General features: G+C 29.0%; 2 protein-coding genes across 3 annotated transcripts; both read left to right on the forward strand.

Moving 5' to 3' along the window:
- The first annotated feature begins 1841 nt into the window (after positions 1-1841).
- LOC103568971 (uncharacterized) lies at positions 1842-3267 on the forward strand. The gene is made up of 3 exons (XM_008546029.3): positions 1842-2280; positions 2424-2822; positions 2915-3267. The coding sequence occupies exons 1-3, from the start codon at positions 2269-2271 to the stop codon at positions 2990-2992; spliced, it is 489 nt and encodes a 162-aa protein (XP_008544251.1). The 5' UTR covers positions 1842-2268; the 3' UTR covers positions 2993-3267.
- A 6624-nt stretch (positions 3268-9891) lies between these two features.
- Positions 9892-15786, forward strand: LOC103568970 (uncharacterized). 2 transcript variants are annotated; one of them, XM_008546027.2, is made up of 7 exons: positions 9892-9990; positions 10807-11071; positions 11160-11330; positions 11398-12678; positions 13159-13992; positions 14515-15044; positions 15134-15786. In XM_008546027.2, the coding sequence occupies exons 2-7, from the start codon at positions 10814-10816 to the stop codon at positions 15486-15488; spliced, it is 3429 nt and encodes a 1142-aa protein (XP_008544249.1). In that variant the 5' UTR covers positions 9892-9990; positions 10807-10813; the 3' UTR covers positions 15489-15786. The 2 variants fall into 2 exon arrangements, with proteins under 2 accessions (XP_008544249.1, XP_008544250.1); XM_008546028.2 differs by having other exon boundaries at positions 11163-11330.
- The last annotated feature ends 2883 nt before the right edge of the window (positions 15787-18669 follow it).

The following is an 18669-nucleotide window of genomic DNA, read 5'->3' on the forward strand; positions in this document are numbered from 1 at the left end:
TTTTTCCGTGTATTATTAAGAGAATAAATAAAATTTATCTATATCATTCGAATTACAGTTAAATTACGCGAAAAAAAAGATGATCGTATTTATTTTCTTTAAATAAATTAATATTTTAGTTTTAATTATTTTATTACTAAATATGACTGAATGTCACTGAATATCGCTATATTATTCATAATATCCCTTTTGGTTTTAGGGAGCTTCTCAAAGCCAAAAGAGTGTACAGAGAAAAAAAAGGATTCGTTGACGCAAAAATTCTTTACTTGCCTAAAGCAAATTTTTACTTACTCCGAGAAATTTTTTTCATTGTAAATTGAAAACAAAAATGTATTTAGAACTATAAAAAATTACTTGGCGCAACAAATTATTTCTTGCCCAAAAAAATTTTTTTTCGGCCCAAGAAAATTTTTGTATTCAATCCATAATGCATAAAACTTCTTGGTGCAAATAAAAACTCTTTGCGGCAAGAAATCCTTTTTTTCTGCGTATTTCATAAATTTAGTAGTGATATTTGGACACATAGTGACTGCAGGTTGCTCGTTATAATTATTATGCACAAGTACTAAATTCTACATTCAATTAAAAGGTTTTAATAGTTTTCAGTTTTTCAAATTTGGAGAATGATTTTTCTAATAGTATTTATTTACTTTTAAACTCTATTCAAATTAAAAGTAAAATATCATCTTCTTTTTCTTTAATTTTTTAAATACAAAACAAATAGTAAAAGAAATACTGAACTCATTAAATAATTTCCGCAATATTATTTTTACTTATATTAATTAATAAAATTAATTCTAATAAAAATATAAATATATAGAGTCCATACATAAATATATAAATATATGTATGTATGGACATATACCTTTGAATTCGAGACATAAGTGAACCTTGAAGACGAAGGACTTTTATTACTTTTAAAACATTATCCGCTTTCAATCGTGTAGAAGAGAGGAGAGCCTTCGACTTCTCCCCATACAATGTTTCTTCTTCCTTTTCTCTTTATCCTACTCGTAACTTGTACTTACTTCATCCTTTTATCCTTTTTTTACCGATCTCGATCTGGATCTATGTACCACTCGCACCATAACAAGTTACACAGGAACTCAAGGTCCAGGTGAATGAACGCACTCGTTAACAACGTATCTTTTATTATTCTTCTTTATCTTTTTATACTCAATTAAATCCTCTGTAAACTCTATTTACTAAGTAAATTATATTACATTGTTTGTCAACAAACAAAAGTAATATTTACAGTTAATGTTTTCTTTTATAAACTTACTAATATTATTTATCCAAAGATTTTTTTATTTTATCAACTAATTACCTTTCATATTTTTCTACTTTATATCTTTTTATAAATCATATATCAACTATATTATATATGAAGTAAGAACAGTTATTATTAGAAATGCATTTCATTTTTGCAAATAAAATGAATGTTACTTAGCTTATCATTTTTTTCTTACTTTACAATTATATTTTAAAAAAAATTTTTCCTTTTTTTTTGAAAATGTTTACTTTATCTTCAAGTTAAAAAATAAAATTTTTCATTAAATAAAGAGTTCAATGACGTGTTTAAACGTATACTTCCGGTTAAACATGCATAGTAATAGAAAAAAGCTCTGTCAATTTTTTTCTTCGTAAAAGACAGCAATAGCTTCAGGTCATATAGGCGATACGTGGTGTATCCTTAGAAATAAATCAATGGGGTAATGGCCGTTAGTTAAAGTACCATAGGCCGACAACCTCTTGCGCTCTGAGTATCGGGAAGCAAAAGTAGTAGTTTCTGCTCTTCACCCATACCCACACGATATAGATAGGAATTCACTGGCCACAGATAGGGCTCTCAGGGAGGAGCATTTTGTATCAAGTTCCCTGGTCTCTCTTTTTATCAAATCAAAATTCATTGCAGTCATCTGCAAAAACCTTTGAGACATTTATTTACCCTCTCATCACAAACTTTCATACTAATAATGGATCTTAAATATTTTGATATTTTTATTCAAGACAAAAGCTCGGGTAAAGTGAATTGAAAAATGGTCGTGAAGAAGATCCTGGGATGTACTTAAATAATCCGGCCCTGTTGCAAGGATCGTCATGCAACTACAAGTACTACTACGAGTAGGGTATTGGACGAGTTGACTTTTTATCGAGCACAGGCTTCGCTTCTATAAGTAGCTGAGATCATCGTGAATCCTAGCACACAATAACGAAACCACCTCGACATCTCTCTACTGAGTTCACTTCCTCTCTGAAAGTATCAACATGATTCAATACGTAAGTATACATTATTTTTTCAATAATATAATATATATTTATATATATGCATATTTAATTAAATATTTATATTTGAGCAACAAAATATGCATACATTTATGTTGAACAAATAATAATTTGGTCTTTGTTTATTCTTCCCTCAGATTGTTTTGGCTATTTTAGTTGGAACTGCTTGCGCAGCCCCAGCAGCTGAACCAGAAGCTGCACCTCATCATGCGACTCAACCACACGGAGCACCAGCTCATGAAACGTCAGCTCACGAAACAGCACCAGCACACGAACCACTAGCCCATGCGCCAATAGCAATTGAAGCTGTTGAACATGAAATAAATGACGCACCAGCTAGTCCGGACCACTCTGGTCTATCTTCTGGTCAATCTTCTGGCCCATCACCGGTTCCAGCAGCGAAACAACTTTTGATTGCTGAATACCCACTTTTGAAGACTCCAGCATCAACCGCTAAACTTACACCAGTTGCTACTTCATTTGTAGCACCTATTCCACCTCTTACTTATGCTGCTGCTCCCGCTGTCTTGACATCGGTAAGTCTACTAAAAATAATATTTTTTTTCTACTGAATTAAATTTAATAGAGTGTTTGAAATCATTATTATTTATCAATTAATTTAAAATAGTATCCCGCTTGGGGTGGACTTGCCGCTCTTCCTGCGAGCTACTCGATTGAACAACATGGTTATCATATCACTTATTAATTGATGCACTATCCGATTTCTTGCTTTATCAACATCAAGTCAGATACCAACACAGGAATATTCACAAGTCACTTGGTAAAGAAAATTTAAAACATTTAATTCCTTTCTCTTCTTAGCCTGGAATCGGTAATCTCAATTTCTTTATTACGCATCACCGTTATTTTATTATCATTTATCATTTATCAATCATTTTTCATGTATTTAAAAAAAACCATACGCATAAAAAAAAATTATGACAAAAAACAAAAATAATAAAATAAAAGCTCAATTTTTTTAAAAACTACATTCGCTTTACTTTTGTAATTTTTTTTACCATAAACCTATACAAGAATAAGAATTTTTTTAAACATATTATATATACTAATACAGTAATTAATTTAATATTATACAACAAATTAAATGATTAAGATAAAATTAAAATTAATTATTTTGAAATAAAATAATAAGCTTTTTATTCTTATTATGATACCTAACTCACACAAACTTCGATAATTATGTAAATATTTATAAAATAAGTTTTTGCAGTATTGATATCAAAACATCTATTTTAAATTCTTAACTTTTTGCTACGAAATTTAAAAATTAAAAGAAAATTACTGATTTTGGTTTGATTCTTAAAATTTGAACTTTCATGAGACATATGAGACGTTTATATTTTGAAATTTTAAAAAAACATTTTTGGCTGTTTGTTAGGATGGTGACTAGCTATTCATCCGTGCATTCGTGATGTGAGTATATATGTGTAGGTGTGTTTTTACAGTATATTATATTGCCTGAAGAAATAAACTGATTTAAATTATTACTACAGCAATTAGAAAAAAAGGTTCCGTTTTAAATTTGGATAAAGAGGAAGACACAGATAAATAGATTCTATTATTCAAAAAATAAATTTTTTCAAAACGTGATCTTTCCGAAATCTGTTCAGGCAATTGATCTCAAATAAGAATTAACTTTCTAGATTTTACCAACTCTTTTTACTCTAAGATTAATTTTAATTGGTTAATTTTTTCAAGATGAATTCATAAAAAAAAACATTTGAAAAATAATATTTTTCCTTATTTATTTCAAATCATAAAAAATTTAGTAATCCGATCGGATCAATCGATTGATTACAAAATTTTGTCAATTATTCATTCTAATAAGCCTTTTTCATTACCGTTAGATCTGTTATATTCAATAAATTAATTTTTGAAATATCGTCATTACAAGATCCAACAACTGAAGCGGACTCAACGATACAATCATTTTTTAGATTTTTTTTTAATGAAATAAAAATATTATTTACAAATTTTGAAATATATAATAATATGATAATAATAATAATCATACGCTGTAAAAAATCGGGAGTGTCCGATTCGGAGTTTTAATAGTGAAGTAAACTCCCATTCGGAGTGAATTTCACTCCGAGAGGATTAAATAAATAAACAGTCATCCGCTCCGGAATCTCTCCGCATTCACTCCGAATTCAATCCGCGTTTACTCCGCAAATTTTTTACGATGTAATAATAATAATAAAATTAAAAAAATAAATTCAAGCAGGAGCTGATGCATAATAAAATTAAAAATAATTTTCTAAATTCAAAAATTTAAATACTCATCATAGTCATTTATCGTAATTTATTTACTAGATGTAGGTGTAGCCTCAATACATTACTATAATAGTAATGTACATAGTAAATTATTATATTTCATTTTAGCACATATACTTTATAATGAGTCAATATTGATTATTTATTTATTTTTTTTTTTTTTTGTGTTTTGTACTGATTTCAATTAAGCGTTATAATTGGATAATTAACATGTTTAATGTAATGACAAGTTTTTCTACTTATTGTAATATTATTCTGTCATGTCATGGAGAAATGGACAGTACAAATACACTTTTTATTTATTTTTATTTGCAAAGAATTTTATTCACAAAGAGAGGGAAAGTGGAATTGTCCATTGACTTTCTCGACGATTTTAGCACTCTTATCACATATTTCTTCAATTTTTTAAAATTATCTATTGTCTAAATATAAATTATAGTTAGAAATAAAAAATAAACAAAACTAGAACGAAAAAAGTAATTCAATCTAAATTATAACAAAGACATTAATTTTAGTTTGATAATTTAAAATAAGCAATTGATTAGTTATTTATATAATTATTTTATTCATCTAAATTTTCATAAATTAGAACAAGACAGTTCATGGTAAATCTATAACGTGAATTCCCAGGTAGGTTACAACATACCAAGGAAATCCCCCGTTAAGTAACTCCTTAAGTGTAAGTATAGTAATAAAATATAATCATGATCATAACCGATGTCTCCTTAAAAGTTATTCGTTGTAGCTATTGTATTTAAAAATGATTTTTTATGTATTTTTTATTTATTTTTTATTTATTTTTTTTATTTTTCTTATTTATTTTTCTAAGTGACTTCACTTTATAGTTTGGGTTGACCGAGCATCTTCCGAAACACTTTCTCCCGGATACACAAAAACTCTGAACAAATACATATTGTCGTCACACTGTAAAAAATATATCGTACTCTACGTATATATTTTTCGCCCCTTTTCTCATATAACTTAATTTAGATCTACTCTATCAAAAAAATATACAATACTACGGCTTGTTATTTACAATAAATACAGGAATAAAAAAAAATTTGATTATACATTATATTATTTTTGTTATTGTCATGATTCAGTTACGATGTCAAGGTTGACGACGGCAAAGGTGTATAAGCAAAGAAAGAAAGTCTGCTCTTATATTACCTGACGTCAGGAAGTGGGCAGTCTGCTTACCTTTTTTATTTCGATTCTTACAAAGTTGTCCAATTTTTTTTTTTTTTTTTTTTTTTTTTTTTATTTTTATTGTAAATTATCTTTTTAAATTACTATGTTATTTTTCGAAATTATTTTACAAGAAAAAAAAATTTTATTTTTTATTTTACTTCGATTATTTTAGTTGGAAACGAATGGTATATATATATATATATATATATATATATATATATATATATATATATATATATATATATATATATATATATATATATATATATATATATGCGGCATTCCAGGCCAAATCGGACGGTTTTAAGACTTTTAATTTTTAATTTCCGTTATTTTTTGGTATTTTTTAGTACTCATCAAAAAACTCATCCTCCTAAATTTTGAGATTTTTTTGATGATGGTTTCAAAAAATATGGAATTTTCAAAAAAACCGCTCTTTTCATGGTTTTTTGCTTATAACTTTTTGAAAAATATTTTAAATAAAAAAAATCAAAGAATAAATAAGTTTTGTTATTCCATGTACTTTTAGAAAAAAAATCTAAATATTTTTTTAGAAAAATTTTTCTGCGTTATTTTTGAGTTTTAAAACTTTAAAATCGTTTTCTGAAAATCATGCATATTTTGATTTTCCTGAAAATTTGTGTCAACAAACTACTATCTATTCCACAACTTTTCAGGTGGTTTTGGTCGTGGGACCTCCGTGGCTATTATTTTTTTTCGATTATTGAAAATTAAAAAAATTTTCTTTTCGCTATAAATTATTGTCTGTACTGATTTTTGACACTGTGCACTTGTTTTTCTTACATATTCAAAATTGATTTCGATATTTTTTTATTCTTAGTGGAGATTTAAAAGCAGTAAGCAAAAGTTAATGCTATTTATGAGCATTTATAATAAATGTTTTGATTTATTGAGAAGCAACTATTTCAAAGCAAAAGAAACATTAGATTTGCTATACAATTTAGCTAAGACCATTACAGGAGCTCAAAAATATCATATAATTATTCGAAAAAGCGACGAAACTGTATTACAAACGTTTTCAATTATTTCCGTGTTCTTTTAAAAATTCTACATTAACCTTTTTTTTGAATTAGAGTACTCCTTGGTTAATATAGCTCCGTCGCTTTTGCGAATAATTAGATAATATTTTAGAACTCCTGTAATGGTCTTGGCTGAATTGTATAGCAAATCTAATGTTACTTTTGCTTCGAAATAGTTGCTTCTCAATAAATCAAAACATTCATTATCACTGCTCATAAAGAGCATTAACTTTCGCTTACTGCTTTTAAATCTCTACTAAGAATAAAAAATATCGAAATCAATTTTTAATATGTAAGAAAAACAAGTGCACAGTGTCAAAAATCCGTACGGACAATAATTTATAGCGAAAAGAGAATTTTTTTAATTTTCAATATTCGAAAAAAATTGTAGCCACGGAGGTCCCACGACCGGAACCACCTGAAAAGTTGTGGAATAGATAGTAGTTTGTTGACACAAATTTTCAGGAAAATCAAAATATGCATGATTTTCAGAAAACGACTTTAAAGTTTTAAAACTCAAAAATAACGCAGAAAAATTTTTTAAAAAAATTATTTGTATTTTTTTTCTAAAAGTACATGGAATAACGAAACTTATTTATTCTTTGAGTTTTTTTATTTAAAATATTTTTCAAAAAGTTATAAGCAAAAAACCATGAAAAGAGCGGTTTTTTTGAAAATTCCATATCTTTTGAACCCATCATCTAAAAAATTTCAAAATTTAGGAGGATGAGTTTTTTGATGAGTACTAAAAAATACCAAAAAATAACGGAAATTAAAAATTAAAATTCTTAAAACCGTCCGATTTAGCGTGGAATGCCCCATATATATTAGGGTGATTCAAAAAATAATAAATTTTTTTTTTTTCGCAAACAGGTTCAAAAGTTTCTCTCGGATAAAAAAAGACGCCTGTGAAAATTAGAGCTATTAATATTAACATTAAGAGGTTCCGCATGTCACTTTTCTATTTTTCATAAGAATAACAGAAAAAATTTCGTCTTCTGATTTTTATAAGTAGCTAACGATGTGTCATAGGAATAATTGACAGGCATATTTTTGTAGGTAATTGAATGCTCTATAAAAAAAGCTTCTTATCATTTATTGATAAATCTATTTGTTCAAAAGTTATTTGAGGTTGAAGTCGAATTCATATCAAATTTTGAGATCTTCTTACTTTTCCGGCGAAACTATCAGACATATTACAAAATATCCTGGAACCTTTTTTCTAGACAATTTTATTCTCTAGAAGTTATTTAAATAAAGTTTTTTAAAATTCCGCATTGTTCTGTAGTTATTTCCATTTTAAAGTCAAACTCTTAAAAAAAAAAGTGTTCTGATCGATTTCAAGATCTTGATATTAAAATAAAAATAACTACACGGAAAGAAAATTATGGGAAGTATTCCTATAATATCATAACATTTTTTTTTTCGCAAAATAGTGTATAAATTTCCCTTGCGATATGGAAAGATTCAAATGAAGCTTTTTTGAAAATTCGAGATTTTTTCCAAATTTGAGATTTTATCGAAATTAAAATTTTTATTTCCAAAATTTGAATTTTTTTGAATGTTCTGTGCTGACAAAAAATTTTTGTTAAAAATTTTAACGTTTTTTGCCAAATACGAATTTTTTTTTCATTGTTTGAATTTTTGTTTTTATGTTTAATAATACTTCAAGGTATTGTAGAAGTGATTTTCACACTTTTCTTTAAATTAATATTTTCATGATAGTATGGTCGTTATTCCTATACTGGTATAGGATGAAATTTCACAAAATTATGGGAACCGTTCCCATAATTTTCTTTTCGTGTAGATAAAAGTTACTCTGAAAAAAAAAATTTTGATTTTATCAAAAAAAAAAAAATGCGTTAACAGCCTAGTGATGCTCTAATTAATAGTTCCGTAAAATAAAAATTTTGCTGTCTATTAAATGCTACATTAAAACTCAATGAACCTTATATTATTATATGATAGATGATTTAATAAGATATTCATCTTCTTAATGAAAATGTTTTAAAAGATCATTGACCTATTCCGAATCATTAAGTAATGATGCAGCAAATTGCAGCGGTCATCTTCTTCATCAATTATGTCGTGACTCGTATAAAAATATTTTAAAAATTGAATATGATTTTGTTCCTAATGGCCGTCAAACTTGATGGAATTATTGTCATTGTGTTTATTTACTGCCTTTTTTTGTATTTTGTTTTTATTTTTTTTTTATGTAAACTTGTACTTTTAAGAGTACTAGTACTGACGCCTTTCTAGTGACGCACAAAACTTTTCTTTAAACGAAAGAACTCAATCAGAATAATTCATATATTATGAACATATACCAGGATCTAATGTTATATAATTTTTATATCGACCAAAAAATTGATTTCATAACTTCATTCACTGAAAATTCCCGCAGATTTATAATAATTAGTATGTCAGTCCTTGGTGGTGTTTTGACGTCATTGAAGGTTTACTTTTTTTTCTACCTTTTAGTTACGTAACGGTTACGTTGAAAAAATTTGAATGTCGAAAGAGTTTGCTGAAGAACCAAGATGTCCAAATTCTCGGAACATGGTACTAATTTATATAATTAGTGATAATAATAATCTATTGTTTGATATTCAATATTATTTTTTACTCTTTTAATTGTTTATTTTATTTTTGTTTCTTCTCATTAATTAATTCACTCCTAACATTAAAATCTATTGCTCAATAGTGGTTGTGCTGATTGCCGGGGAAACCCCAGACTTGTTTCAGGTTGTTGATCTCACGATTTCATTGTGTTGTCCATAAATAAAATTACATTTCTCTTTTATTTTATTCAATATCAAAAAAAATCCCTAATTTTTCTAAAATTTAATAAAAAATAATTATTTTCTAAATTATTAAAAGATAATAAACGATCATAAAAATCGTCACAGTGATTAGACTTTGAAGAAGTTGATTGAAGGTTCAGTTGTATTGACGTCTGAGTCATATCGTACAAGTTACCCCACTTTTTTAACAACCACGTTTCTTCAGCATCCTGAATCTACGTATATAAGATTGGTGATTGTCGACAAAAGCTCAGACTTACAAGTGACGAGACCGTATTCAGGAGAAAGTGTTTAGGGGAGAAAGAGACAAGCCTCTATATAAAGACGATTCGTGTGTTGAAGAGTTTAGTGTCAAAGTGATTCAATAAGAGGTAGGTACATCTAGCAAATCTTAATTATAAATTATTTCAATTTTTTAACATAATTATATCAACAAAAAATATTAGAAAAAAATAAGAAATCAATTTTTCAAAACTTCGGTTGATAGTTTTCAATAATAAAATCAAAATGTTCAATACATAAAATTGTCTTTATAAAATTAAAATCTAGAATAAAAATAAATATTATATATAAACTTTCACTGTATCAGAACACATTCAAAAATATAAATTTGAATAATAAATATATCGGTCATCAGTCATGAGTAGGTGTAATATAAGCAAAAGTCGAGACATGCTACTTATTCGTCTTTACCAGTCAAACGACTTTCTCTGACTTCCTCTCACTTTCGTTAATACGTCAGTTGAATAAAAATAAATTTTCTTAGTTTGGGATTCACGCGTCAACTAAAAAAATCAACGATATGCGATAACACTTAATTAGAATTTATAAAACAACGATAACTAAAGTAATGCATTTAATAAAACTTAATTTAAAGAAAATATTAAAAAAAAAAAAAAACAGTAATTTCTTAATAAATCAGATAATGATATTCAAAAACATTGTATTTTTTTTTATTGTTTTACTTTTACATTGTTCTAAGATAGAGAAAATAGTATGAGACCAGAACCGAAAATCCGAAAAAGAAAGTAGTAGATGGAAAGTCCCATTTCCGGATGATAAAACATTACTTTCGCATTATAAACATCGTGCATCTTTCTTACAATTATTAGTTGTGAGATTTAATAAATATCATTAAATTAACACAAATAAAAATTAATATAAATAATCGATACTATTATTTTTAGGATTAAAATGTGGTTTATCCTCTTGACGAGTTTACTCACCCAAGGACTTGCTACCCAAGTATCTTTTCAAACTTCAAGTTCATCATCAGCATCGGCATCCTCATCATCTGAACAAAAGAATGAATGGTCTTGGCAAGAGCCAACTGCAGGCGAAAATTCACCTCAAGAGTCTTATCATCCCTTAAACTTTTTACCGGGAGATGCTCAACCAGATCAATTTAATGACAATATCCACGATGGTTCTAGTGGAGTTGCATATTCCACGGTAAAAAAACTTTTCATTTAAAACGTAGTAATCATATATATAGATATATATCTCAAGCATATTTTTTATTGGCTTCATTTACTTACAGCAGAATACAGTAGTTGACAATATTTTGCAATCTAGCCGACAGGGCCGTAATCTTGAAGGATATGATGATTTATACGCCGATCCTGATGTAAAAACTGTTCTTCAAGCAGGAAATGATACCATTGCTCGTGCTTATATTAGAGATAAACTTTGTTCTTTGGGTTTAATGAATGTAAGTTTTTTAAAAAAATTTTTTCATAAAATATGAGAATTCGATTTAAGTGATTAATTTATTTTAGTGCGATAATCCTGAAGGAAGACGTCCATATTATTCACCTCATCGTGACATTCATCCTCAAGAAGTTATTTATGCTCAACCAGTTACCATAAAACCAGTAGGACGTCCATTACCCGCAATTCCTGTTAAAAAACCTTTTGTTTATGGACCTCCTAGACCTGTACCTCTACCACCAAGTTTCAGCTCTGGATCACATGGTCCTGTTTATGGCCCACCAAGCTCGGGACATTACTCTGGACCTCAGCCTCCATTTTCTGGACCACCTCACAGCTTCAATGGGCCCTATCCTGTTTACAAAAAACCTAGTATAATTTCTGGACACAAACCAATCTATGAAGATACTGGATTAGATGGTGAATATGACTTTGTACCTGAAGACAAACGCGAATTTATTAACAAGAAAAATGTGATTGTCCAACCAACTTCTGGTCTTCAGCAACATGTTCATCATCACTATCATCATACTGACGGAAACAAGCCATCTTCGGTCATTGGTGGAAATCCTGGATTAATTGGGCCAAGTGCAATTGGTGGAAATGGTTTTAATGGTTTTAATAGTAATGGTAATGGTAATGGTTATGGTTATGGATCAGGTACATATGGTAATTCATACAATGACTTTGATGAATACAAAAAAGCATTTAAAATAAAATCTCCTTCGGCTGGTAATAGTTTAGATCCTTTAACTGCAACAAGTGGCAATTATGCCAATCAGTTTCCAATTTATGAAAAACCTAAACGAGATTCTTTCTTCAATGGTAAAGAAGCTGGTAAAGTATTAAACTCAGGATTTGCTGGTAATCAATTTGGATCTAATAACTTTGGAAGTAACAACTTTGGTAGCAACAACTTTGGCAGCAATAATTTTGGAGCAGGAAATAATGGACTCAATAATAATATTGGATCTAATAATAATGGATTTGATAATGGATTCTCCTCAAACAATTATGAAAATTGTGTTTGCGTTCCTTACGATCAATGTGCAACTCTTGATCATGCAGGACGTAAAGATGATTTATTCCTTCCTATTGATCCACGTAATATTGGAAAAAATATTGAGGCAGAAACAGAAGATATTGTTGTTACTGATTCTAATGGTACTATGTCTATTATCCGAGTACCAAAAGAAGTTAATGCTACTGAACAAACTCAACACGTCGATGAACAGAAAAATACAAATGACAAGAAATTAGATGACGCTGACAAAAATAATAAAAATGAAGACATTAAAAGAAGCAAACGTGAAGCTAAAGCAGAACCTAAAAATGATGATGCTCAAGGCGTAAGTTGATTATAATATTTATAATATTTTTAAAATGCTTGGAATGGTATGTCGCCTAATATTTAAAATAAATTCCAAAATTTCCAATAGCTTATTAATGGTAATGGTTGCTAGCTAATCCTGAATACCCGGACCTCGGATCGTAATTATCCCAAATAGAATTATAATTGCTTGAATGCTATTGTTAATTACTTTTCTTATATTTCTTTATATTTAATATCAGAATTAAATTTTTTTTCTATCTTTTCTTTATTTTCTTTATCGACAAATGACACTTGTATAACAGAACAAAAGAAATATAGTTATTCATTTACATATAAAATCGCGTGATCAATAATTGTTGAAGAGTTATTACAGTCACCGAAATGAGGTCCAGGAGTTCGTAATAAATATCAAATAACTTAACCACTTTTAATTACGATTAAAAAAAAAACCAGACCTTGGATCTCTACTATCTGGCTGTATTGGCTCTATTTGCAGCGATTACTTGGTAATATTGACACATCGAAATTGAACCTGCGGCCTACATGGGGCGTCAGTTTTGGTTTACCACAAGGAGGAAACTATCCTGTCAATCCATATGGTGATAATCCACTATCTAATCATTATTCTGGCTATGGAGGTGGTGGTAATGGCCTGAATCTCGGATTAGTATCAGTCAATCCTTTGGTATCAGTCCAAGTTTCGAAAGATGAATATGGTGAAAAAGTTGTCAAGCCATTTGTCAATTTGCACGTAACACCAAATCATGGATTGGTCAATAAACTTGGTGATATACTGGCTTACAAAAAGGAAGCATTGCTAGGAGGTCATGGAGGACATCATTATCCTGGTGGGCATTATTCCGGAGGATATGCACCTCAGTACTATCCAAATCGCCCATCACATTATCATAAACCAGCTTTCTTTGAGAAACCGTATTATCATGAAAGACCACAGAGCCATTATCATAATCATCAGCATTACCATCAACAGCAACCTTCTTGGTCAGGCAATAATCATAGACATGGACATGGATATGGAGGACATGGATATGGAGGAAACTATGTAGAAAATCCTGGACATTATGCTGGAAATTATGGAGGCTATTCTGGATATGCCAGAGACGATGAAGATTATGATTTTGCTGATGATGATATCAATGGTTATTATAGGAATGCCAAAACTAACATTAGTGCAACTGGATTTGAACAGACACAAAATAACTATAACAATAATAATAATAACAATAACAATCGTGGTCATAATGGTGGAAAGGTAGCCTTTCGAGACAGAAAGAAACGTGATGTGGATGATCTGATAAAAATTGAAGAGGTAAGATGAGGAGATTCACTTGGGCTCGAGGATGAAGATCATTGGAATTCATTCCCGTGGAAACTCCAGACCGACTCACTGACTGTTGACCAAGGAGTATCATATGACTATTGACTTTAATTATATATTTATACTTCCGTAGTTAAATGTCTTCTTTCTTTTTTTTTTCTTTTTCACACAATTACTGCACATATAACTTTAAATTTTTACTGCGGGCTCTCTAAATATCCGCTCACATTGTTTATAAAACGAGTTATATTACTCAGTGTATGCACCTTTCACGATATTTAATATTTTCCTTATTTTTATTGTAATTACACTAACAATTGCCGCTGTTTTTAAAGCTTTCTCCAATTCTTTTAAATATCTTGACCGCTTTCAATACATTTTTCTGACTCAATACGCAACTGACTTGCAAATTTAAAAGCAAACGCTGGTCTGGTGTACATAAGCATTCAGCATTTTAAAAATTTATTTATAACAAATAAATATATAATAATAATAATTACTTTTTAATCACAGCGTCAATTTGGTAGACCGCCAGTATGTGGACCAAGACATGTTTGTTGCCAAAAAAATCAGCTTCAAGCTGGAATTAATCGACCCCGATACGGCCAATGTGGAGTTAGAAATGGCCAAGGAATCAATGGACGTATAAAGACTCCGGCTTACGTTGACGGAGACTCTGAGTTTGGTGAATACCCATGGCAAGTAGCCATCCTCAAGAAAGATCCTTCTGAAAGTGTCTACGTTTGCGGTGGAACTTTAATATCACCAAGACATATTTTAACCGCAGCACATTGTGTTAAAACTCACGTTGGACATGATCTTCGAGCTCGTTTAGGTGAATGGGATGTCAATCATGATGTTGAATTTTATCCATACATTGAACGTGATATTGTCAGTATTACTGTTCATCCTGAATTTTATGCTGGTACTTTGTACAACGATATTGCTATTTTAAAACTCGATCATGATGTTGACTTTGAAAAAAATCCTCATATTAGCCCAGCTTGCTTACCAGACAGACACGATGATTTTACTGGTGCAAGGTAATTTGACATTTTACAACATTATTATTATCGGTTTATTAATTTATAACTTATAATCATACTAATGTGAATTATATTTATGTGTATAGATGCTGGACAACAGGCTGGGGTAAAGATGCCTTTGGTGACTTTGGAAAATACCAAAATATTTTAAAAGAAGTTGATGTACCTGTTGTGAGCAATTCCGTTTGTGAACATCAAATGAGAAGAACAAGATTGGGACCAAGTTTCAGTCTTCATCCAGGTTTTGTTTGCGCTGGAGGAGAAGAAGGGAAAGATGCCTGCAAAGGTGATGGAGGTGGTCCAATGGTTTGTGAACGTCAAGGAATTTGGCATCTTGCTGGTGTCGTTTCTTGGGGAATCGGTTGTGGACAACCTGGAGTACCTGGTGTTTATTCACGAGTCTCTCACTACCTTGACTGGATTCGTCAGAACTCGTATTAAAATACTTAAATTTTTTTTTATATTTTATTTAATTTCTTTTAAAAAGTAAGTGAGTTAATATTATTTATTTAAATGATAAGTATATCAACTGAATGTTATGAAAATTCATTTTTTCATAATATATGTCAACATACTCATTTATTTAACTTACATAACTTATTACTGTGTATATAATATGTTTCTAAAAATTAATAATATAATATTAATATTTAAATAATTTCTTTTTACTTTAATTATATTTATATTATTAATGATGCATTGTATAAAAAATTAGATCTCAGCAATCATGTCGCTAATTTTACAGAATTGCATTAAATTTTTATTAATTTATATAATAATAACTATATAAATTTAGACTTTTTTATTATAAATGTATACTTGCAAAGCAAAATTTTAAGTTAAATAAATTTATTATCAGACAATTTTAAATATGCAGACTTGATTTAACAATTATTTTTATAAATATTTTATTGACCTTTCAAAATAATATTAGTATCGTATATAAATATACAATTCAATTATATCACTATTTGAACTGAAAATAATGATAATTACAACGTATCCCGATTAAAAAAAATTATTTGGAATGATTCAAAACAATTTGAAATGATTTAAAACAATTTGAATCGAATAATAGGGTAAGGGCATCAGTACCCAACCCTAAACCAGTAGCCAGCCACTTCATGTTAAATTATATCTATATATATTTTGAGCCAATGTTAAAGTATATGACCGGCTGACTACTGGTTAGAGGATGGGTACTGGTGCTCTTACCCTATATAGATATAAAAGACAAAACAAATTTGCTAGATATGGAGCAAATCATTTTTCTTAATCAGGGATATTTATGTACAAATATCTATATCGCAAATAAGTAGCCTCCAAATGTATTATTTCAACATTCGAATCCCTGTCGAGCATTTTTTTTACAATGAGATATAAGCACCACGAGTTTCTTTGTTGTAAATAACTTCACTGAATTTTCTATAAACGTTTAAACAAAGAGAACTAGTACGTGAAGGTGGTGAGTTTAATTTTGAAGCAAAGTTTTCCTCGGATTTTTTGAATTAAAGAATTTTGCCATACTGCGGATTTCAATGATTTTTCTTCCTCTCATTGTCTTTTCGTCTATTAGATTATATGCCAAGCACAATTTCTTGCAATAAACAGATTTTTTAGTTTTTTTTATAGTCAACTTTATTCTGTTTCGATCTTTTAGCGATTCTTATTTTTAGTAATTTCCCTGTTTAGAAAATCTTGTGGAATCCAATAAATTCTCATACATTCTTATAAAGATTTTATAAGAAATGAATGAGTTCTATGAGAAGTGCTTTAGTTAAGTGTAGAGCCTTATACATACAGCTATAAGAATCTATTAGATTTTTTAAGCAGGGTTTCTTCAGTTAACCCCTGACAAGCACACATCTAAACGGTATACCTCTTTAGGCATTGAGGGTGAAAAGTACCCAACATATATTTTATTTTCAAATATCTTTTTCCCTAATAAAGTTAGAGAAATTTTTTTTTTTAAATTAAAGCTCAAAAAATTTTTTATAATATAGATACAATATTAAATTAATTAGTGTCAATTGAAATAGATATAAATATTATTGAAGCTAAAAACAAGTGCGTTTTAAAGATTGTTTTGTTTTTGGGCCGTATCTTTGATTCTAATAGACTAAAATATAAAAAATGATAGTGTTTTAGAAAGCTTAAAAAGCGCTATAGAAGATGATGAGATTCGTTGTTTGATTCGCTTTAAAAAATATAGTTATTTTGCTACTTGAATGCATTAAAGTAGCGTATGCTAAAAAGTACGTACAGGACGGGTTTTTAAATAAATCAGAGATCTATTACTCATTGTGATCTTTGTTTTCAAGCACAAAAATACAAACAAACAAAATATATATTTTAAATAGAATTTTTGTTACAACACTCCATGCACATAGGGCATCGATGTCTTCTACACATAGATTTTTCACATTGCGGACACATCATGGTTGTTTTAACTCCTGATGAGTAATGACAATATGAACATCTTGTTTTGAGTATTAATATGACTTCAGAATAATTAACGGGAGGTGTATCGTAGTTAAGAAGTTGAGCTATTGCAGTTTTAATGTTTTTCCGGAGTTGTGGAATCCCATAGCGTCTAATTAGTAATGGCTTTATCAGCTCAAATGACAAGTTTTTCATGAAAGTCTTTTCACCTTCACTTTCCCCATGGTCTTCATCACTAATCTCTTAATAAGATACTAAGATTTTTATTCTTAATATGATACCTAACTCTCACAAAACTTCAATGATTATATAAATATTTATAAAATAAGTTTTTGCAGTATTCCCGATAAAAAATGTTTGGATCCGAGCATATATGATTGGATCCAAACAGTCAGATATGCTTGGACCCTAATTTTGGCGCGATCCAAGTGGATCCAAATATCTTAAAATATCAAAAGAGATCCAAACAGATCTCACTATATTCACATATATCTAAAAAAGTTTCACTACATTCTAATGAATGTATGTATAAATATATTATATTTTAGACCATTCTAAACACGACACCTACTCACATTTTGGATCTTATTGCTATTATCTCTTAATGCTTTTGATGAACCTACACTGATAGAAGGATTTGTTTAGGAGTAATAAATTGATTTATTAAATTTTTCTCAACTGACTTTTTTGGATTTAACAAATATTTAGTAATTATTAACAATATTTATTATAATGAAATAAGTAACTTCTTTATTATTAAGAAATATTTTTAATGCTAACAAAGCCTTATTAACATAAAAGAAATATTTGTTAGCACCAAACAAGGCTTGTTAATATTTAATAAATATTTCTTAGACGAATTTGTCGGTAGAGGGCTACACACGAGCCTGTAGTGGTGTACAAGTATTAAAAAAGCTATATGTGTGTGTCGTTGCGACGTCATATTGTTTACTCCGTTCTAGCTTGCATTGTTGGTTAAACGTAACCTACAACTGAAGCTCTCATATACTTAAATAATATTTATATCAGAAGTGTTTTGTAAATTGTCATCCATATTATAACTATGAAAATATGGAAGCCTTGTTAATTTTATTCAGTTCAATTTTAATCAAATATAAAACCATTAAAAACACATGTACTATCAAACGGATTTTATGTTATTTCTAAGCGTAGTTTAACA

The sequence above is a fragment of the Microplitis demolitor genome, chromosome 7 (assembly GCF_026212275.2).
Source record: "Microplitis demolitor isolate Queensland-Clemson2020A chromosome 7, iyMicDemo2.1a, whole genome shotgun sequence".
In the NCBI taxonomy this organism is placed as follows: domain Eukaryota; kingdom Metazoa; phylum Arthropoda; class Insecta; order Hymenoptera; family Braconidae; genus Microplitis; species Microplitis demolitor.

What these genes read in the sequence shown, in the direction of transcription:
- LOC103568970 (XM_008546027.2), top strand. Translation starts at nt 10,814, where the DNA reads ATGTGGTTTATCCTCTTGACGAGTTTACTCACCCAAGGACTTGCTACC. An exon ending in GTGGAGTTGCATATTCCACG is followed by an intron (nt 11,072 to 11,159) that starts GTAAAAAAACTT and finishes ATTTACTTACAG; the next exon opens with CAGAATACAGTAGTTGACAA. An exon ending in GATGATTTTACTGGTGCAAG is followed by an intron (nt 15,045 to 15,133) that starts GTAATTTGACAT and finishes TTATGTGTATAG; the next exon opens with ATGCTGGACAACAGGCTGGG.
- LOC103568971 (XM_008546029.3), top strand. An exon ending in CTCCCGCTGTCTTGACATCG is followed by an intron (nt 2,823 to 2,914) that starts GTAAGTCTACTA and finishes AATTTAAAATAG; the next exon opens with TATCCCGCTTGGGGTGGACT.